The 22,647-nt window shown below is 37.3% G+C and overlaps 1 protein-coding gene across 7 annotated transcripts in view; it reads left to right on the top strand.

Annotated features, from left to right (window-relative positions):
- SCAF8 (SR-related CTD associated factor 8) overlaps positions 1-22,647 on the top strand; it is a 102,489-nt gene that overhangs the window by 20,457 nt on the left and 59,385 nt on the right. For 6 of the 7 annotated variants that reach the window (XM_040551351.1, XM_040551348.1, XM_040551353.1 and 3 more), the window contains exons 2-7: positions 11,401-11,484; positions 13,462-13,506; positions 15,475-15,636; positions 16,081-16,237; positions 18,032-18,162; positions 21,561-21,737. In XM_040551351.1, the coding sequence (XP_040407285.1) occupies positions 11,401-11,484; positions 13,462-13,506; positions 15,475-15,636; positions 16,081-16,237; positions 18,032-18,162; positions 21,561-21,737 (756 nt within the window). Of the gene's footprint in view, positions 1-11,400; positions 11,485-13,461; positions 13,507-15,474; positions 15,637-16,080; positions 16,238-18,031; positions 18,163-21,132; positions 21,394-21,560; positions 21,738-22,647 lie in introns of those variants that run through there. The other variant, XM_040551354.1, reaches the window with a different exon arrangement.

The raw sequence follows: 22,647 nt of genomic DNA, 5'->3' as shown, positions 1-22,647 counted from the left end.
AGACAGGAAAATACAAAATTGTGAACGTAATTGGCTTTACTTTTCGGCCTCTTCCTTCTCTGGATATGTTACTTAAATCTAGATTTTTGTGGTAGAATCTATGTAACTGTATATTTGGAACCGTATTACTTCTGAAGGAGATGCATGAGGAAATTACTCTATTTTTTTGTCCAACAAATGCATGTAAAATCTTTCTGAGGACAATTTCCTATATATTCCTAGATTATATCTGTCGACTGCAAGGGAGACGGTGCTACAAGAGAAACACTTTAAAGATGTGATAGTAAAAGCTGACTCTTAAGGCTTCTTTTTTTAACCAGAGCAATAACAAGAGAAATATCAGTTGAAGGTAATGAGAAATAAGTAACAGAATTTGGATTTGTCTGAAACAGTTAAAATGAGGAAGAATTGGCATGATTTTTTGAGGGAAAATGGTATGTCATGTATGTATGAGAGTTCTTTAAGAAAATCTGCAATCATGTGGACAAGGGAGAACCAGGTGATGAAGGGATTTCCAAAAGGTAGTTGGTAAGATCTATCCCCAGAAGTTTGAAAAGTTGAATTGCACGGAGAAAGAGCACATCTTTAAATTGTATAGATAACTGCTAAAAGGGGAAGTGGGAGAAAAGACTATATGTAGAAATAAATTCCTTTTCGATGATGGAATCTTATGTGTATTTATGCTGGGAATCCATGCATTTCAATATATTTATACATGCTGTGAAAAAGGGGTTAAACATTGGGGCAACCAGATTTGTTGGATGTATTAAGTTATTTGGGATAGTGATAATGAAAGGGTAACCATGAAGGATTGCAAAGTGATGTTGCCATACTGACTGTTAGATGGCAGACTGCAGTTGCAAATCTTGCAATTGAAATAAAAAGGCCTGTTAAAAGTTCAGTAGTAATCAAAACAACAAACAGGATCCCAGAATTTTTTAACAAAGAAATAGAGACTCATTATACTGCTGTTACATCTTTATTTTATGTCACATGCAGTCTAGTTTCAACCTCATAAGAACATTCTGCCAGAACTACGTACATAGAGAAGAGCAGAAAGGACAGTCAAAGGAATGAAACAGGTTTGTATGAGAAATTACTAGATATTAATACTCTTCTCAGGCTAGAACAGAGGTGACAGGAGGATGATGAGGCGGGTCTAGTTCCCATTCTTTTCTTTGCACTAGTGATGTGCATCAGTAAATAACGTATTTTCTGCTATACCCTACTCAAAGAAAAGGAGAAGAGGTTACCAAAAAAGTCAAAACCCACAAAAACAGAACAGAAAAAAAAAAAAGAGAGAGGGTAAAAAATAAATGAGAAGTGAGAAGAGTGTTAAGATTTAAAAAAGAAAAAATAAGAGAACTGTAGAGGGATAGAGAGAGACCAGCAGCCCTGATCACCACCACCACTTCTTGGAAGGGTCCAAGTAGGTGTGGGTGCCCTGTGATGATGCTCAGCCCAGAGGCATGATCAGACAGGGAGCTCGAAATGGCTGTCATGTCTCTGTCAAGCTTCCCACTCCTCCTGGCACTTGAAATGGCCAAGCTGACTAGGACTCAGTGAGGGTTGACAAGAACATCCAAAGGCTTGGTGAGACTTTGGATGTGGAGGATAATAAAAAAGAGAATGGAGAGTGTATCTGCAATTTCATGAGTTTCTGGAGGACTTGGAAAAGGAACCTGGCATACTGGATGTTTATATGGTGAAATATGCCCTCTCGCCATTGAAGGGGCATGATCATATGAGCTCATCTTTATGGGTCAAATCCTCCACTGAGAGTTTTCCAACTTCCATTCCTGTTAAGCAGTAGACTTGGTTAACAGTATAAGCCACCACACTGGTGTTTTTTCCAACCTACTATGGCATTGTCACCAATGTTTTGGTGTGCCACAAGGCCAATGAGTTGGAGGAGTGAAGCAGTTGGATAGGGATGGTTTTGGAGGCATGATTATGAGGTGAATTGGTTAGCTGTTACACGGTCTACTGAAGAGACTTGGGGAGGAATTAGTGATGGTTTTGGAGACATCATGCAGGTTTGACCCTGTGTGTGTCTCTGTTACATTTCTGTACTGTTGAGTTAGCATAAGAGCTTTTAAAATAGGGAAATATATTTTTACAATTAAGACAGGTTGACAAGACAGTCTTACAATAAAGCAAGAACAAAACCACACCCTTTTAACACCTACAAGTTACTATGATCAGCTTGAAGACTTACAGTGCTATCTGTCTGAAAAGCTGTTATGTGCTTACATGGCCACTTGGCTGGCACCTGATTCTTACCTTGTCAGATCATTACTGTGGGAATGGCTTTCATTGAGACAGATCAGTGTTTGGTGATAAGTGTATCTTTGCAGACTCATTTTGTCCCTAAGTACCATTCGGATTCAAGCCTTCCCTTTAAAGTTTTCCCTGTGATTTATATTCGGTGGTTAATCAAATGTGAAGACTTCTGTCAAAGGTATATTGATTGTCCCCCAACTAATTATCAAAGTGGTGGTGTGAGGGCAGGGCTAGATGGAATCATCATAAAGCCAGGCTGTAAAACAGCTTCCCCACACCTAAATTCTTTGCAAACTGATCTGGTGTTTCCTTTAGCTATGCATGGGTTGGAAAGATTAATGCTCACTTCGGTTTTGTAGTTTTCAATTTTGTTTGCAGTGTGTTTGGAGCTGAGCAATATTCAGTCATCTGGAATACTTCAGAGAGGCAGTCAGGTGTTTTATCCACAGCTTTCTAGAATAAACTAATACAACATTATATTGTCATTGGCATTGCAATCAAATGTATACTAGCATTAAGTGCGCTAAGTTGAAAAATCACTGACACTTTTTATAGTAACTTGAAAATAGTCTCTTTATTTTTCTCACAAAGAAAAATATTATTCCCCCAAAAAGTCATGTGGGAAAACTGCATTTAATGTTCTTCATAGCTTAATTCTCTAACCCTTGGTGTTTTTTTTTGTTTGTTTGTTTGCTCGTTTTTTCAAAAATGGAACCAATAGTTGGGAATTTGGTTTCTGTTTTACCAGCACAGGTAGACTGCTCATGACTTGGCTCCAATTGTGTTAGCCATTTTTTTTCCCCTCAAAAAAATGTGTAGAAGTTTAGTCTTTCTTCCTTGTTAGCACGTGTTCTTTGGAAGACATTAGTTTTGCTTCCTTCAGCACCAGATGTTTCCTTCTGTGGCTCGGTTCATTTTGTGTATGATAGCGCTATCTACCCTTAGAGAGAGAATGTCTTACCTCTAGGTTTTTGACTAACGTGCCATAGTTCAGGAATGAACAGTAGAAAACAAAGCTTTGTATAATTTTGTCATAGGGTTTTGTAGACTTTTATGAGGTTTTAGCCTTCCCATGTATTCAAATAAGTGGGGTTACTGAAGCATAGGAAAAATAATAATAATAATTAAAAAAAACAGCAACCAAAAAAAGAAAGGCATTCTCCCCAGGCATTATATTTGTGTTCGGGTGACTTTACTCAGGAGAGTCTTTTTCTGTCAGATTGAATCACGGGTGAATACAGAACTCTTTGTCATGTTACGTTTTTCTGGGCAAATGGCAGAAGACTTCTCCCCAGGTATTAAGGGAGCTGGGGAAAGAATATCAGTTTTGTTTGGATTATCATATTTATTTTTAGTTCCTGGTGCAAGAAAAAAGAAAAAGATGTAAGCACAAGTATGCAAGTCCTTCCAACCATGAAGTTATGAAAATAACTAGAAAAAACAGGTTTTGTTGGTGGTCAGATGTCTATTAGTAGGGGTCGGATGCTTAAAGACATGCTATACTGATCATTTTTTTAGTCTTTTTGGGCAAGTGTCTGGTATGGGTTGATGTTTATCCAGGAAAGTAGATAAATTACTAGTGAATGGATTTAGATTTTCTTCAAAATCACTGAACCATGTGGTAGCTCAACTATTAAGCATATTTTTTGAAGTTTCCATTATGCTTTGTGTGTATAGTCCCATGCTTTCTTCTTTCAAGGTTGTATCCTAAACGTGACTAGCATGTTTCAAAAACTGAAACTTCTTGGTTTTGTCTGCCATGGAAAGTCTGTAGTATTTCACTTTTCACCCTCTGAAATGAGCTGTATTTCTCTTTTTGGAGAAATACAGCTGCCTGACATGATAAGGCTCAAACTTCATTCAAGAGAGTTCTTTTTAACCAAGAGCTGTGTTTTATACTAGCATACAAATCGCTAGCTGTATTTTATACAGTTATTTAAAAGAGTGGGTGTGTTTCATTATGGTACCTGGGTGAAGACGTATCAAGATGTTAATAACTGTTAAGGGTGAGTCATGTCCCTCTGAGGCACACCAAAGCTCCCCTCCGAGGCAGGGAATTCTCTGAGGGAAACAAAATTGGCAATTGAGAGCCACCTTCACCAGCTTGGTTTTCACTTGGTCCCTGTTAATTTCATGTGTCGCACTCCTCGTCCCCCTCATCTTCCCCACAAGGCAGGGTTGCATTGGCACCTGCCATTTCCTTAGAAATCCTGTTTGAAGCCTCAAGAGGTCTAGCCACCCTTGTTCTTCGCTTGAAAGCTTCTCCAAACTTTTTATTATCCCTAATGATTTCCTGCCAGCCTTGGGGATTAGAGGGAAGGGCAGAAATTCCAGAAATATTGAAGATTGAGAGCACCCTGTAGGTTAGTACAGTGGCCAAAATCATGTTGCTGTTCTAAAAGTTGTGTTTACTACGGAGATTTTTCTGGTTTACTGTTGAGCTGTTGCTTTCAAAGAACAGTCTCTTGCATCAGCACATCTCATTCCTGAATGGCAATAGTCAGCTTCAAAGCCTGTGTCCACTACTTCGTGTGTGCTTGCGTTTCGTTTATTTGCCTTTTTATTACTGCTATCACTTTGCAGCTTTTGCTAGTCAGACTTCATCTTTCCTGTCCAGAACACAGAGAACGCCACAGTCCCCAGCACAAATAGGACTCTGGGAGTTCCTGCTGCTGTAAACAAAACGACTTATGGCTATAAATAAAATGATTTATTCAACTCACTTGTTGACTGTCTGTAAGGAGTAACTGGTCAAGCTGTTTGTCATGCTAGTGCCTGTTTAGCAGACCTTAGTTTCTTGGGAGCCTTTTGTGAGAGATCTGTGATAAATGCCTTTTGGTACAACAGGTGGGCTGTGTCAGTGATTTCTCTGTGTGCTCATGGAGCCTTCCAGCGAACAGCAATAGTTTGAGATGCGGCTTTTCTTTACAAGAGCTATGTGAAATTATCTGTGCCAACTAGTTCTTTTCTTTCAAGTAACTTTTTTTTTTCCTGGTACAAACATTGAACCGAACTGATACGTTGTTTCCTAAATCTCCTCTTGAGCCCTTCTCAGAAATTCCTCTTGCTTCTCCTGTCTTTTAGCACAACAAAATTGAGCCTGATTGAAGTGAAAATTCAGGAATCACGGTTAGTAGTAGGTCTTTGATTCTTGACTTCCTTCACAGTTTGGTTCTGGCAGTTCATTATTTTTCACTTTGCAAACTTGTTCTGTGCCACATGAGGTGGTATGGGAAATCTCAAGAGTTTTTCTTCAGTGCATAGGTCTATAAACAGATGCAGAGGGTTGTTCTGTTGGGTTTTGTCTCCAATGAGTCCTTTTGTATGCACTGATTGTCTTTTAGCCCTGGAGGACCCCACAGACAGGTCTGTTACTGTTTGCCTTTTGAAAAAGGCTTAGATGTTACACCTTTTCCTTGTTGTTTCTCAAACTCGGTTGCTTTATTTTTTTTATATTTTACTTTGCCAGCTACAGTGTATGGCCACTTTCTTTTTTTCTCCTTTTTGGATACCACTTCTGATTTTCAGTAGTATACCTATCATTTTGCTTCAGAGTGTTTCTCTGACTTTAACCATGTTAGCATTTTTTCCTAGTTTGTTTAAAGGCTTGTTTTACATGAGGGCAAGCGGTTACCTTCTGCCAGTGAGTATGAATGCCTTATAAAATCATAATCAGGAAATAATTGTAGTAAACTGTTCTGACTAAGCATTTGTACAAAAGGACATACAAGAAAAAAAATGAGCCAGACTATAAATGCAAGTTTTAAAAATAAAAGTAGTACACGTCATAGGATCACAGAATGGTTTGTGTTGGAAAGAACCTTGAAGCCCACCCAGTTCCAACCCCCCTGCCATGGACAGGGACACCTCCCACCAGACCAGGTTGCCCAAAGCCCCATCCAGCCTGGCCTTGAACACCTCCAGGGATGGGGCATCCACAGCTTCTCTGGGCAACCTGTGCCAGTGCCTCACCTCCCTCTGAGTCAAGAATTTCATCCTAATGTCTAATCTAAACCTACCCTCTTTTAGTTTAAAGCCATTCCCCCTTGTCCTATCCCTACACTCCATGACAAAGAGTCCTTCCCCAGCTTTCCTGTGGGCCCCCTTTAGGTACTGGAAGGCCACTCTAAGATCTCCCCAGAGCCTTCTCTTCTTCAGGCTGAACAACCCCAACTCTCCCAGACTGTCTTCACAGGACAGGTGCCGCAGCCTTTTGATCAACTTCGTGGCCCTTCTTTGGACTTGCTGTAATACATCCACGTCCTTCTTGTGCTGGGGGCCCCAGAGCTAAATGCAGTGTTTGAGGTGGAGTCTCACACGAGCAGAGTGGAGGGGGGGGACAATCACCTCCCTCGCCCTTGCTGGACACACTTCTATAGATGTGGCCCAGGATATGTTTGGCTTTCTGGGCTGCAGGCGCACATTGCTGGCTCATGTTGAGCTTCTCATCAACCACCATCCCCAGGTCCTTCTCCTCAGGGCTGCTCTCAATCCATTCTCTGCCCAGGCTGCATTTGTGCTTGGGATTGTCCCGGCTCAGATGCAGGGCCTTGCACTTGGCGTTGTGGAACGTCATGAGGTTCGCACAGGCCCCCTCTCGAGCCTGTCCAGGTCCCTCTGGATGGCATGCCTTCTCTCCAGCATGTCAACCACACCACACAGCTTGGTGTTGTTGGGAAATTTGCTGAAGGTGCACTCGATCCCACTGTCCATGTCACCAACAAAGATTTTAAAAGAGTGCTGGTCCCAATACAGAATCACAGAACATTAGGGATTGGAAGGGACCTTGGAAGATCGTCTAGTCCAATCCCCCTGCCGGAGCAGGAACACCTAGACCGTGTCACACAGGAACACGTCCAGGCAGGTTTTGAATGTCTCCAGAAAAGGAGACTCCACAACCTCCTGGGCAGCCTGTTCCAAGTGCTCTGTCACCCTCACCGTGGAAATGTTTCACCTCATATTTAAGCAGAACTTCCTATGTTCCAGCTTGCACCCATTGCCCCTTGTCCTATCATTGGATGTCACTGAGAAGAGCCTGGCTCCATCCTCCTGACACTCGCCCTTTACATATTTGTAAGCATAATATGGTCACCCATCAGTCTTCTCTTCTCCAAGCTAAAGAGACCCAGCTCCCTCAGCCTTTCCTCATAAGGGAGATGCTCCACTCCCTTAATCATTTTTGTGTCTCTGCTCTGGACTCTCTCAAGCAGTTCCCTGTCCTTCTTGAACTGAGGGGCCCAGAACTGGACACAATATTCCAGATGCAGTCTCACCAGGGCAGAGTAGAAGGGGAGGAGAACCTCTCTCAACCTACTAACCACACCCCTTCTGATACACCCCAGGATGCTGACCACTGAGGAACACCACTCGTTACTGATCTCCTGGATATGGAGCTGTTGACGACAGCTCTTTGAGTGCAAACATCCAGCCAATTCCTTATCCACTAAGTGGTCCATCTGTAAAATCCCTGTCTCTCCACTTTAGGGACAAGCATATTGTGGAACAGTGTCAAATGCTTTGCACGGGTCCAGGTAGATGAAGTCAGTTGCTCTTCCCCTATCCACCAGTGCTATAACCTCATAATAAAAGGCCACTAGAGTTGTCAGGCATGATCTTCCCCTACTGAAGCCATGTTGGCTGTTGCCAATCACCTCTGTATATATTTAACTCTATTTTCATATTATACAATCGTGAATAGATGTGATTATTTTTCTTTTACTAGATCTGAAGTATATATGATTTGTTTACGTGCCTGTTTTCTTATATATATATGTGTGTGTATATATATATATATATAAGTATAATAATAAAATCATGTATGCTAGATGGAAAAAAGCAAAATTTCATTGCTAGAGATGCATTCATGTCTTGCCTCTCAAACCAGTCTAGCAACAGTGCAAATGGAGAGGAGTCCCTGGCTGACAGTTAATAAACATAATGTATGAATTAGCTGAAGATGGAGCTAAGAACATGGGTGCTGTTAGTAGGTATTCAGGAAGGCACTTGTGCACGGTAGCGTATCTGTATTTAGCGAAGTGTGGTTTGGGTCCACTTGCATTTGGATGCATTTGGATTAAACCACACTGCGGGTGTCTGTGTCTTCTGTAACTCAATTCAGCACAATGCAAAAGATTGAATTTAATTTTAAGAAACGACATATTTCTTAATTTCATAAGTGAAACTTGATTTTTTTTTCCAAAAGTCTTCCATTAAGTGTTGCAATATTCAAATAGGTATTTCACACAGGGCCCTCACATTGTCCCATGCAGTATTACAGATGTTGCTCCTTCATAGTTCTTTTGCAGTGCACTGATGGTCCTAAATCACTGTATTCCAAGTGAATGTTGTTTTCAAAATAAGCATTTATAGGAAATAAAAGCTTCTTAAAGCCTATTAAGGAAAAAATATTCAGAAGAATTAAAACCTGGAACAGGTGCATCTATTGTCCAAAAAGCCTTTGTCTGAAGAAGTGTCCTCTTAATTTTGCTGTTTTGTTTGTTTGTTTTTAATGGCAGATCATTTAAACCAGAAAATATAAGGCGGCTGCATTTGGCTCTCTGCTACCTGAAATATAATCCTGTTGTTTTGGGGCGTATTCTGAATATGTGGTGCTAAGGCACACAGCTGATGCTTCAGAGTCAGTTGTGACTGGTGTGTGTCTCCCAGCAGTTTCGTAGCATTCTTGATGCTTTGAACTGCCCCATCCATCCATCCATCCATCCATCCATCCATCCATCCATCCATCCATCCATCCATCCATTTCTTTTTCTGAGGATTTCAAAGCTGATGGACTGGTCAATGTGGTCACAGCACGTGGACGTGAGTCAGTGGCTCTGCCTCCTTCTAGCTGCATGTGTCTGTGGTAGGGAGCTACCGTTCCTATCTTCTGTTGGTCTGTATTTGGATTGGCAAGGCAGCTTCCTGAATCTAGGCTGATTTCATTCTTGCTCACATATCTGTGAATGGCTTTTGCTAGTATTTTGAGTTTTGGGAATGCTGACTAGGAATGCACAAACTAAGGCACACTGCGTTAAAGTAAGCAAAATGTTTCTGGCACTGTGGTGGCCGCAGAAATAGTTTAGCTGTAGTTGCGTATCATCTAGCTAAGCCACTGTGTAGGACCAAATGCCCTGCAGTCTGGTAAATCACCTGCGAGCAACTGAAAATTAACTGAAAGCTGAGCACTGAACTGTAAGACAAAGAAGAAACAAATTGGAGACTTCTGATTCTCTGCCTCTTCTGTCCCTATTCCCAATACCTGCTGAGAGCATTTACGCATTTGAATTCTAGAAGGCTATTGTTTTATCTATGTATTTTGAGAAGCATATAAGTAATTCAGAATATTTTGCAACAACAAGTAGGGTTAGTGAGAGGTAGTAACAGTTGTTTAAAAAGTGGATGTCTAGCTGTGAACTAGTTTTTCACAGTTTTAATTGGAATTCTTTCAGGCTAAAAAAACTTGCACTTATGCAAGGGCAACCGATTTTTTTCCAATTTGTCTTTTGACAGCTATGCAAAGTTTTAGCTAAAGCTGTTTCTGACAGGAAAGGACAGAAAAGCATCTCATGTTTGCAGTGAGAACAAATCCTTCTCTCTCGAGAACTTCCTGTTAACTTCAGAGCAGTAAGTTATTATAAGCAGCTTGGGGAGCATGACCTATATTTACGATTGTCTAATCCTTTCCACTGTGTGATCCTGTTTACTCTTGCGTTTTACTTTGCAAAACGCAAACCACCCTGAATTATGTTCTCTCAGCTAGCTGTTTGCTTAAGATTGAATGAATATTAGGAAGCTAAAGATATAAATACATTGTATTGCTCGGGGTGTGTAGTAGGAGAGGAGGGTGATCTTTTGACTTTGATTTCATGCAATAAACTCCAGTTCTTCTTGCCTTTAAGGAGGAAATAAAAATATTTGTATGGGTGGCTATTCCCATTATTAGGGCTCTATTTGCAAGCTAATGTGCTTCTAAACATACACATTTTAAACAAAAATACAGGGTAAGCTAAGTCAAGAACATCCTTAAACTTGTTAGACATTGTTGTCGTTTTGCCTATGGATGCAACAAATACTGGATAGTACCGTATTTGTTCACATCTAGGTTTGAAGGAGTAAAGAGCAGTATTTTGTTTTTTTCCAAAGCAATATTTTGTGAATAATCAGTGGATTTCACAGCAAGTAAAGAGCCTTGGATGATGGATTTTTGACTCAGTGTGAAGGAAGGAGTTGCTTCCAATGACCACCTATCAGTCATAGCTGTGAAGTTAGTTCATGTACAGTTCCCAGTATGTAGCAAATTTCTGATGAATATGTGTCATGCTGGATTGCTTCTGGCAGGAGATGTATGTGCAAGTAAAAAGAATGAAGTTATTACTGCATCTTTGGAGGAGGGGAGAGGAGTTCCAAAACACAACTTGTATACTGTCTGTCTTTTAGTTTTTAGATATTACGAAGTTACAAATCTGTCTTAAAATTGAGAATCCAGATGGACTTTGTTTTAAGGATTTGTAGTACTTTGGATATGTTATTTGTTTTTGTTAAGGCAGTAAATGAAGTGAGTGTATGCTTTTTGCAAATACGTTGGTTTAAGTAGCAAAAGTGGTACATGTTTGTTTTCATTGGGCTGAAAGTTTTCGTTTTATGGAAAATAAATAAGATTGGTTTCAGCAGGCAAGTGATGATGAATATAAACATATTTGGTTAAGCATCTGTTTTGCTTCCATCGAGTGTGTATATATTTTTTTTATTATATTTTTTTGCCCTAGAAAGGAAAACTTGATGAGAGCTATCATGTTTGCATATCCCATGCATTTCCTTTATAATGTCACTTGTGGGTGTCTGCTGTATGTAGTGCTAATAAAACCAGGTATACAGTGACTATTGCAAAGAAAAACCTGTTATCTTATAAGCATTTTGGATGTTGCATTATATTTCATTGGGCCTTTTTATTTCTTCTCAAGTGGGGGATGGCTTTTCTTCTGTAATGTATACTCGAAATCAGATGAAAATCAAAAGTGGCATTTTCCTTGTGGTAAAAATACTGTATTTTTATACTTTCTACAATTCCAGAATATATTTCTGATCACTTTGTTTTCTGCCTTTTTTTTTTTTTTGCAGTTGTACTCGCTAAATGATTATAAGCCACCCATTTCTAAAGCTAAAATGACACAGATCACCAAGGCAGCAATCAAGGCGATAAAGGTAAGGACTTGGCTAACTTCTTTTAATTCCCTTTCCATTACTCATCTTTCACAAAATACAAAATAGCTTAAAGATCTTACTGCTGAACTTTTTCTCCCTTTTTCGGTGTAGTTTCCAAGGTATGACCAAGTATGATAGTGATGGGATTTTCAAAGGTGCAATAGAGGGCTTAATTTGCTGTCTGACTTTTGTTGTTTGGTTGTCATATGTGAGAAAGAGTTGTGCCAACTTGACTTTTCGATCTGATCTGAAAGACGGGCTTCTTTCCACAGTTTAAAAAGGAAACACTAAAATTACCTGAGAACAACTGAATAATTATGAAAATACTAAGTTTTTTTCTGTTTTTTCTTCAGAAAAAGTAAGATAGGTGTGCCTTTGAATCAATGTAATTGTATAAGTTTTATTTAATTTTCATAAATTCCGTAGCATACCTTTTCAGATGTGTTGTTCATAGATTTTATTTTTGATGTTGCTTGGATATAAGTCGTTTGTAAGCTTTAGCATCAGGACACTAACTAAAGACTTATCTTGCCACAAAGTAAAACTAATTGCCAAACAGCAACAAAGCAACAGAAAACAGCACTGAAAAATGATGGAGGAAAGACGTATGTCATTAGTGTTAAGAGTTTGAACAGATGGACGTTAAGTGAAAGTTTGAGAGGTGAAAAAGAGGATAAGATAAAAGCAAAAAAGACATGAACTTATGCTCTTCCTTTCTACATTCCTCTGCTCAGAAGCTAGGTATGTTTTCAGATAGTGGCATCTGCATTAGAGTTCTGTGTGATTCCAATGGGGCAAATTAGTGATAGAAGAATGAAACTCACTCTGTTTTTTAAGAAACAGAAATCAGCATAAATTAGAGACCATGTGTTGCAGTATAATGAAAATGCTTAAATCTTGTACTGAACTTAAATAGTAACTGATAATAAATAGTTCTATAAATTAAACAAACGATACCAGAATCTTGTATAATGTATTTCTCCTGGGAACCTTAAAATGTATATACGTATGTCTGTTTTTAAAGTTTCACTACATATTTTCACTGTTGAGTAAACTGAACCTCAAAGACTTTAACCTGCTAAAGTTTTAAAAGTTCTAATCCTAGTTTTCCCAATATTATCTTGTAGCTATCAGTTCAGTATCTAATCTTACAACCTTAGGATATTTAATGCTAGAGCGGTGTATCAGGAAATGAATATAAGTTCAGTAAGTGGGAGTGATGTATTTTATTGCACAGATTTTTTTTGTAGTTCTTAGAGCTACTCCTAGTGTATACTCCAACTGTATACTATGTATGGAGTTGTTACTTTCTTGTTAGAACAGTCAGTTTCCATATGCTACTGTTGAGACAAAAGAGGATGTAAAGTAACTGCTGCATTTGGTGCCTCCCTGTGTTCGTGAGATATGTGTTTCAGTGCATCTTATGAGATACTGGAATAGTGTAGCTCAGGCTTCCACATTTATCATCTCAGTAACGACGTTTAATTTTGTAGAGCATTTATTGAGATGATGTAGAGCTATTGCAATGATATGCAATATGTTTAAAAATAATAATAAAAAATAAAAATAAAAACACACCATAGGACAAGTCTAACGTCCACTAAGTACTTTTTCTTTATACTCATGTTTTTAGGTTATTAAAGCAAATATATGTAAAATAAGTGAGATACAGAAAAATGCTGTACTTGGCAACATTGCACTAACATCTTCAGACATGCACAGTGTGTTTTTCAGGAAGCAATTACGTTTTTCTGACTAAATAAAAAAAATTATTTAAAAAAAGAACAAGTGAGATGAACTTTTCCTTATGCTGTTAAATCTTCTAAGGAAAACAGCATATTCAGCTGTAGGTGTTGGATTGCTGGTTAATCAACCAAAGTTTGTAATTGTAGCTTTACGGTCCATATTGCAAGACTTGAACAAGTGTATGCATCTTAAGATTTTCTCCTGTATTGAAATACTATCTTTATTTTCCAGTTCTACAAGCACGTTGTACAGAGTGTTGAGAAATTCATTCAAAAGGTAAGTCAGTAACAGGTATTTCATGTTAGCACAGAGAAAAGCTTCCTCATTTTGTATTACACACAATATTCAAGACCATCAAGTTTTATGTATACATATGAACTAGCGTTTTTATCACACGACAGTTTATTTCAGTTTTCAGTTGCATTCTGTTTCTGCTGGTAATTAGTAGGTGGTCTTAACCCATGATGCAGAAAGACAAATACTTTGTGAATTCTGCTTTAGAACTACTTCTGTAGGTATATTCATTTAACGTTAAAAGAGGCTGTCAATTAAATGTAGCCTATGAGCTGCTGACAGCAAAAGAATTGAAAGCAGCTTGGTGAGTGACAGTTACTTTTGCTTTTCTGCCAGGTTTTCCCATAGATTTTAAAGTTGAAGGTCACCTTTCATCCTCATCTTTTGTGTAGTGTGAGACGTAGCATTTCAGTTGGTAGTTCCTGTAAATTAAAACAAACAAACGAATATGGCTAAACTGGAATTACTTTGGGGGAAGATGCAGTAATTATTTAAAGATTCTATATAACAAAGAGTTTTATGGTAGTTTGCTTTCTTGCAACAGTTAATTATTGTTGGGTAAAACTATGTTTTACCTATAGTTGGAAATGTATGGATTCCAATTTGTAAGTCTTAAGTCATAAAAAAAAAGGCAAAATTGTCATTGAGCGTCAGTGAATTCCTTTGTATCTGATGTACAATGTTTGTGTTTAGAACCTCTCAGATTCTCTCTGATTAATAATTGAGATGTAAAGATAATTTGTAATACTTTGTCTGTATTACCTCGTGGGGATAACTAAAGAACAACATTCCTTCCAGTCAGCCCTATTTAATATCTTTTTATTAATGACCTCAATGACGGTATAAATAGTACACAGAGGAGGAAGTTACGCTCTCTGGGGAAGGAGAAATAATAAAAAGAATGTCTCAAGATAAATAAAAAATATAAAAGGTGAAAGAATGGGGAAAAGAAACTGATACACTTAAAATTATGAACTGAGGCGTATATAAAATGCTTGAGAGAGAACTAGGAGGAGATGATACTGAAAGGCTGTATTAGAAGTGATGGATGACTTTACAGTGTTAAATAATGTTTATAGATTATCTGGACTAGACAGGGAAACAGTGTACTTCCTCATGTATTCTTTTTCATCTTTTCCATGATATCTTGTGTGATAAGTGTGTACAACAATATTCATGAACTAAATCCATGTCATAGTGTAGTCTAGTGATGATTTCATTGTATTTCTGTTCAAATTCTCATTATATCTTAAAACTGATTACACTAGTCTGGTGCAATTACTGTCCAACTAAAAGACCAAAATTTTACCTTTAAGTAAGTAAAATTACCTAAATAATTTGCAATGTAATTAGAACATATGTTTTATGCATACCTTGCTGTTTGTAAATTGTGCAAGTTTTCCACTGTTTTAAAATAAGTATCATTGGTATATTCTCAACCTATAGATGTCTGCTAAAATATCTTCTTGGTCTGGCAGGGGGAGGTTATACCATACACTATGTAGAATCATGTAAAATAAAGTAAACAAGTGTTAACTTTAATGTTGATTTTAATCTCCAGGAAAGAAAAAAAATATTTTTACTTATATTCACAGCTAATTCCAACAAACTATTAAGAATTTGTTCATGATTTATGTTGCTCTACCTTTTTGAAGGTTCATGTGCTAATTTTTAAGAGAGAGATTCAAAAAAGTTAGGTTTTTGGTGGTAATAAGTAAAATTCAAGCCGTGTACATATTTATAGAATACATACAGCTGTGCCCAACTGATCGTTAAGGGTTAGCTGTCTCTGAGAGAGTTTCATGCTTCAGCACAATTTATTAAATAGCAAACATTTTGGTAATACTTGGACCCATTTAAAAATTAGAGTGAGCTGTTCATGATTAGTCTGCCATTAATGGTTTGTGTTACTTTTCACATATGCAAATTTTGAATTATCATTCTTTGTAGTGCAAACCAGAATACAAGGTGCCTGGCCTATATGTCATTGACTCCATTGTGAGACAATCCCGGCATCAGTTTGGGCAAGAGAAGGATGTATTTGCTCCAAGATTCAGCAATAACATTATCAGTACTTTCCAGAATCTGTATCGTTGTCCTGGGGATGACAAGGTAAGCTACTCTTATATTTTTTTCTAATAAAAGCAACCTTTAGTATAAAGAACAAAGATTTTGATCTCACTTTTTGCTTACTACAGTGGACCTATTTATAGACTGCTCCTTACACATTTATATGTATTTCTTTAATTTTGCTTGCCTGAGTGTAGGGATGGGGGAAGATGCATGCAATTAGATTAATTAATCTTCCCAAATTAATTAGTCTTTACTAATTACTATTCATGATGTCGAGACACCCTCTATATGTCAGCCCCAGGTTTATGGGTTAGACATCTTTGATGTGATGCAGTATAACTGTTTTTACGGTTCTTACTGTTTTGTCAACCTAAAGGTGCTTCAATCTCAACAGATTGGTGTTGCTACTTAAGACTTCCATAATTCATAATAACAAGAAAAATTATCATGACACAGGTCTTTTGTTATTCTCTTTCATTTTAGAGTAAAATTGTTAGAGTGCTAAACTTATGGCAGAAGAATAATGTATTCAAGAGTGAAATTATTCAGCCTCTCTTGGATATGGCAGCAGGAATTCCTCCTCCAGTTGTGACCCCTGTCTTGCCCAGCACTACAGCTGCTATGAGCAACAATACACCAGGTAAACAAAGACAGGTTAAAATCAAATAAATCATATGGTATCAAAACCCTTGTGTCACCTCTTGTACCTTGGCTGTTAACATGCTGAAAAAACTCTTATTGGTTTCCTTTAGATAAATCAAATGAATTCCAGAAAGAAATGTGTTATAGTCAGCATCCAGATAAGGGAAATAACAAAAACAAAACATAGCCTGTTGTGTTTACTTTCTAACTATACACAACTGAAAATATTTATAATATAACAGTGTGGTTAGACCTAGTTTTGCACTTGAAAGTGCAAACAAAACAGAAGTTCGCTGTCAGAGTTGAAAATCCGTCACAGTACTTAATGCAGTGTTTGTTAATTAGTGGTGCCATGATTGAGAGAAATGAAAGAGAACTCATCTGTATCTTTTTGCTATCCCTACAATTGAATTTGATGGACAACGTCAGACAGTGGTCTTTTGCTGGTCAACGGGTAATGATTTTAAGCAAAAAAAAACTGCATTGGTACTATAAGCTGCATCTAGTGACATACTTCCCTCTCCCTCTAGTTTGGAGTTACTGATTCATAAATCATATTGGAGAATCAAGTGGGCAAAAAACTGCTCATGGAGTATGTCCCAAGTTAATAAATACGGAGGTTTTAATACATGCAGACTTGATCACTCCGTGCTTTAAACATCTTCCTTACTTACGTAGGTAGATGGTGGAGAGAGAACTTTTCAACATTTTTCATTTTATGGAAGTTTTTCATTTAAGATTGGGATGCATGGGAAATTTTATATGTAAAAATTATGTTTTGGTACATATGAACCTGGTTTTATTACCCACCTTTTGCTGATCCCATGCTGAAAAGCAATGTAGATAAATCCATCTTACTTTCTGCTGACATTTGTAAATATGTAGTTCCTGCTCATGGACTTACTGCATCTTCTACCTCCGTGTTTTTTATTTTCATTAGTTTGATTACTTTAAATTATCGAAATCACAGTTTTACTCTAACACTTTTTGGAATTTTGATACAAAATGTCTTTTTAAACAGCAATCTGGTAGTTTTTATTTGGCGTTCATCAGCATATCTCTACTTCCGAACAAAGAGCAAGGGTATTTGTAGGGATGGAGGATTATTCTGATCATTATGACGTGAATCTAATGATCAGATTGCTGATTTAGTTTCAGCTCTTTGTGAAAAAAAATGTTAGGAGCAAAAAGAAAATAAAACTGGCAATCTTAATGAATCCTGTTGCTGCAGGTTGAAATTTTAGTAGAATCCTTGAGGCTTCTGCTGAGCGTAAAGTGGCAGTCCAGTAAGTTTGGAACTAATTTATGTTTCTGAGTAGATTGCTATCAATTATCATTTGATAGATATTTTTCCCACTAAATGGTTTAGATTACTGTGTGAAACCTATTTAGGTTTCTTGAAATTCCCCCTATGTATTTCTTGTTAGTACTCCCACAGGTCAGTAGCAAAAAGATCTGTGAAATACACAGAGTAATACTACTACTTCAGAAATGTTGACATGAGTATGTTTTATTTCTGTATGCTCTATATATGTATCAGAAAAATAGTTTCTGTTGATGTTAATAAGTGTTTTCTCAGTATTTAATACTGGTTTTGATGTCCGCGGAAGATTAGCGTGTCTTTATAATTTGATTTCTTGCAATTCAGAAATGATTGTTGTAGAAAATAAACAGGAATGCTCATATCAGTTTTATCATTTCTGTTACAGCAGCTTTTTTTTTTCCTCCCCTAACACCATTTCTAAGCCAGTATGTTAAAATATTTTGGCATACTGTATTTTCTCTCTTTTAGGAACACCTGTGACTCCAGTTACTCCAGCCAATGTGGTGCAGAGTTTACCCGATCCTTGGGTATCTCAGATTGCTAATACAGATACACTTGCTGCTGTAGCACAGATTTTACAGAGTCCCCAAGGCCAACAGGTGAATATTTTATAGGTGGTTACACTATTTGATTCTGTGTCTTTAAGGAATATTAAAAGGAATACTGCTTTCATGGATATCTCGTAGTTTTTTGTCCAGTATTCATGTTAACTATGTTGATCATGACAAGTAAGTTCCAGGTAAACTAAAATTTCTTATTACCTCTGTAACCAACCCTGTTTGTTCCCTAAAAGAATCCCAGAATGTGATTTCAGATAAGATGGGCTATAATACATACAATTTCTTCTCTACTTAGTATTGCAGTTGACTAAATAAAGAGCAACACTGAGATTTTGTGAATAAATGTGTAAAATAGAATGCCATTTAGCATATTTCTCTGATGGATGCCCCCAAGAAGCTAAACATTGCGCAGAATTATATATATATGTTCTCATTCTGGAAGTGTGAGTCTATTCTCTTTATCTTTCAGTCAGCTAAATATGTTTTTTTATTTTACAGTGTTTGAACATAAGATCTCGGTTTAGAAGTGACTGATTTTGTGTTCAATTTCTAAATGGTGAACTCAGTAAAGTGGCTTGATGTGCAGCACGTATTGAACTGCTTGTCCTTATAGAGCCTGAAGTTATATAAATTGAGCGTTCCCAGTCAGCTGTGTGTAAAAAACATAGATCATCGTTTTTCAGTTTGTTAGATCTCTGGCACTAGCCTAAATGTGGAATCATGATTTTTGTTTGGTCTGTAGTTATTAGTCGAGGACTATAGTGTTTTACCTGATGTGGTACTAAAAAAAAGAAAGTCCCTGGTTTACAAGTAAGGAACAGCCACCAGTGAGCTGTTACAAAGCACTAATGCTGACAATAACAACTTATTTACTCAATGAGGTGGCTTTACAGTGTTCAGCTGAGCAGAGCCATCTGTAATTGTTCATAAACCAAGTAGAGGGAGTATTTTAGTCAGATCGCATTCATGTGGTACATAAAAAGCAGAGCAGAATGAGTTTGTGGGATACTTTGTAAAGTGTGGAGGAAGGATAGTGGCATAGTTCTTAAGGGAGGGATGTGAAGTGAGAAAGTCAGTTTAAAGATTATTACTTAGAGAACATTCTAAAAAAAAGGGAAGAAGGAGAAAGATTAAAAAAATAATAAGAAAATGAGAAAGAAATTAAGAGTTCTGAAGCCAGCAGGTCACAAAGAAATAGCATTTGGATATTTATCCCAAAATGGTAATATGAAGAAGGGAATGGATTCTGAAGGAGGGAAAAGATGGATGCAAAGTGTGGAGAAAGACTAAGTATACAAACTTATACATACAAATCTCTAGGACTAGTAGATGAACTGCAGCATTTGCTTCCATCCTCTGTCTGTATTTTTTTTTTTTTAACCTGTTCTCCAAGTCACTTCCCCCATTCCCCAAAGTCCTTGATTTAATCCTAAGATTGTATTTAATGGGTGAGAATGCATGCAGCTAAAATAAGAGTCTAGACATAGGAGAGGACAGGAGTAAGAAAGATGTGACCAACAAGAATGTGAAAACAGCTAGAATGGTGACCATTCAGGATTTTCCCACTCTAGGGCTTCCATCTCTGCTTCTTCAGTTTGATTCCTTCCTACTCAAAGAAATGTACAAGATGAGCAGCCACTTTTGTATATCTTTTGTGGGTCAGCCAAGAAGGAATTGGGAAGCTCTTCAGTTTTGCCTATTGCAGTAATTAGTGAAAACTTGTGGCGAGGTAAAACAATAACTGAAGCGTTTCTGGAGGCTTTGCTGTATGAGGAATCTGTATTTAAAGAACAGGAAGAGTTACATCACATTATCAGAAGGTAACTTTAAAACAATCTCAAGAGGAGATCATGCATTTTTGATGCATTGTGGTAATGAAGATCATCTTAATCAGCTTACAAAGTTTGTAGTGAACCCTAGTAAAAAGAAAGAGATCGAAGCCTTAAAAGCTTAGTGTGGAACCCCATAAGGAGGTGGAATGTGAACTTAAAGATAACTGGGTACTTAAGTCATCAGAGTTTGAAACACCTGGATTTGTTCAACCTTTTTCCAGAAATAACAAAAAACAAGTCTGTAAGGGATTTACCTCATGGAAAGTCAAAGAACTGCTTCCACTAATTCTGAGGTACTTTAGGAGGGCTTCTTTCCATAGGGATAGTACCTTTTCCTTTTGCATTAAGATAAATTTGTACAATTTTATAGAAGTATCTCTGTTCAACAGATGAACGGATCCACACATGAAAAAGTTAGCCTTTCATTTCCTCAGTGGGACAGCTCCTTAAATAATAATAATAATAAAAGCATAACTAGTAAGTTGGGGTAAGAAAATCATGATACACCAGACAATTAAATGATCTTTATGGTACATTTGTTCTAAAAAACCTTTATGGAAGATATACCATTTTTCTTTATTTTTCCTCCTCTAAATTTGAGGGAGTTGACTCATAGGGTATCCTGATACACTTTGATCAAATGTTTTAGGTCCGTTCTGGGCCGTTCACTACACTTCTGAAAGTTCCTTCTCTGATGATCTATAGTACTCATTCCAGTATAATCCAAGACCTCTCCTGGTTTGCAGAATGGGGTTGTTATTAAAAATAAATAATTTAACATCTGCCTTTTAGCACTGCCCAAACTAATCATTATATATTTATTTTAAATGAGAGAAGTAGGTAGAGCCCTTTGCTGTACTATGCTTTTCCATAGTGGATGGAGGAATTTTGGTTGTTACAAGACATCTGTTGCCCTAGAGCCACTGCTTCTGGTTCGACATTGTATCTCACTAACTGTCACATTTTATCCTAGGATAGGACTGTACATAGTGCAGAATCTGTGCCAGTGCAGGAAGTCAAGTTATATTCCCAAGTCTTCATTAATTTGCTTTTTATGATTTGGTTGACCTAACATGTAAGCGCAAACCTGAGTTTCAGCATGAGATTTTCCTCATGACTTACCCAGGGACACTAGCAGAAATTCTTAATATGTGCAAGTTGCACCAGTTTAAGGTGGAGCTTGCAAAAGTGCAGTTATTTCCACTACACAAATGTTATTACATACAGATTTTCCTAATGTAGGTGGGCCCTTAGGAAGCTGGAGTAGGCTAACAGATTTTTTTCAGGTCAGAAGGAATCAAACTGGAGAAACAGAAGAGGGTGAACCCTAGAAAGCAGGAAATCCTGAGTGGTGACTGGTCATCATGCAACCTGTCAGAGCAAGTTAGGAGGAAGAAGCATCTGCATGTCTTATCAGCCACAGAAAACAAATTAGCCAGTAAGTGGGAACATAATTTGCCATAAATGAAAACAGATTAAGATGAATTAATAGTCAGAGGTTAGATGATACTGTGTTCATGAGGGTTTTTTCCCTAGCTGGAAGGGAAAGAGATTTATTTTAAAAAATTTTCTTGTTTAATGCAGTTGTTGTCTTTTCTCTTTTAGCTTCAGCAGTTGATACAGACGCTGCAGATACAGCAGCAGAAACCTCAGCCTTCGCTACTTCAAGCCCTGGATGCTGGTCTTGTTGTTCAGTTACAGGCCCTAACCGCACAACTTACGGCTGCAGCTGCTGCTGCCAACACACTTACTCCACTGGAACAAAGTGTCTCTTTTAATAAGGTAGCAGTAGATTAATAGAAGTTAAATATATATATATATATATATGTTTATTGTATAATATATCTAAGTAAAAGTTGTGACGTAGTTATGTGGTGTTCTTCACCTTTTATTAACACGGTGAGGAGAACTGAGCGTGTCTTGTATTCTCCCCTTCCTGTGTTTATGGTCTAAAGTATGAAATGATTTCTTACAGGGTAATGAAAGAAAAACACGCAGAAATTTATATAGCCTGTTTTCCCAGAAGAGTAAAAGGTGATTGGACTTGTAATTTTCTTAAATTATAAATGCCAAGAAACCTCCTGTTCGTACCCACCAAGTGATAGTAAGTGAAGAGATAAGTTTGATTATAGTTAAAGCTAGTAACAGGACAATTTTTAAAGGATGTCAAAATGTAATAACAAACAAGGTCTGTAAGAAAAGAAACTGTGTGTGCTGCAGAATGCGTGTCTATCAAATATAAATAATAAAAATACAGAATGGAGGAATTTAAGAATAAAGCTAATGTAGAATGCCAGGTAGCAATAAGTGTGCTGGCAATTAGAATAGTAGAATAAAAAAAAAAGAACTTCTATTCAAAGATTTTAAAAAAAAATCTTGTTCCAGTGTCTTCAGAAGAAGCAGCTCATGACTATATAATCTCCATAGGATTGTCTTGAAGTGACTAAATAATAAGGAAGTCAGAGAATCAAAGCAGTGTTATTTTTTCCTAATCCTCATAATCTCTTTTTCAGATAGTTAGCTGACTAAAAACTTTTCAAGTAATGAGTCTAAAGTTTTAGGACAGTTTATCTTAAATGTCTAGAATTTTTTCAGGTAAATGAAAGTTTCTGAAATGATAAAGAGTTGACATTATTAATGAAAGATACGCCTGTAAAACTAAACCAGGAAAAAAAAGAAAAAGTCATGTAGT

This window comes from Cygnus olor, chromosome 3 (genome assembly GCF_009769625.2).
Source record: "Cygnus olor isolate bCygOlo1 chromosome 3, bCygOlo1.pri.v2, whole genome shotgun sequence".
In the NCBI taxonomy this organism is placed as follows: domain Eukaryota; kingdom Metazoa; phylum Chordata; class Aves; order Anseriformes; family Anatidae; genus Cygnus; species Cygnus olor.
Note: the sequence above shows the minus strand (reverse complement) of the source record. Positions and strands in the feature narration are given on the sequence as shown.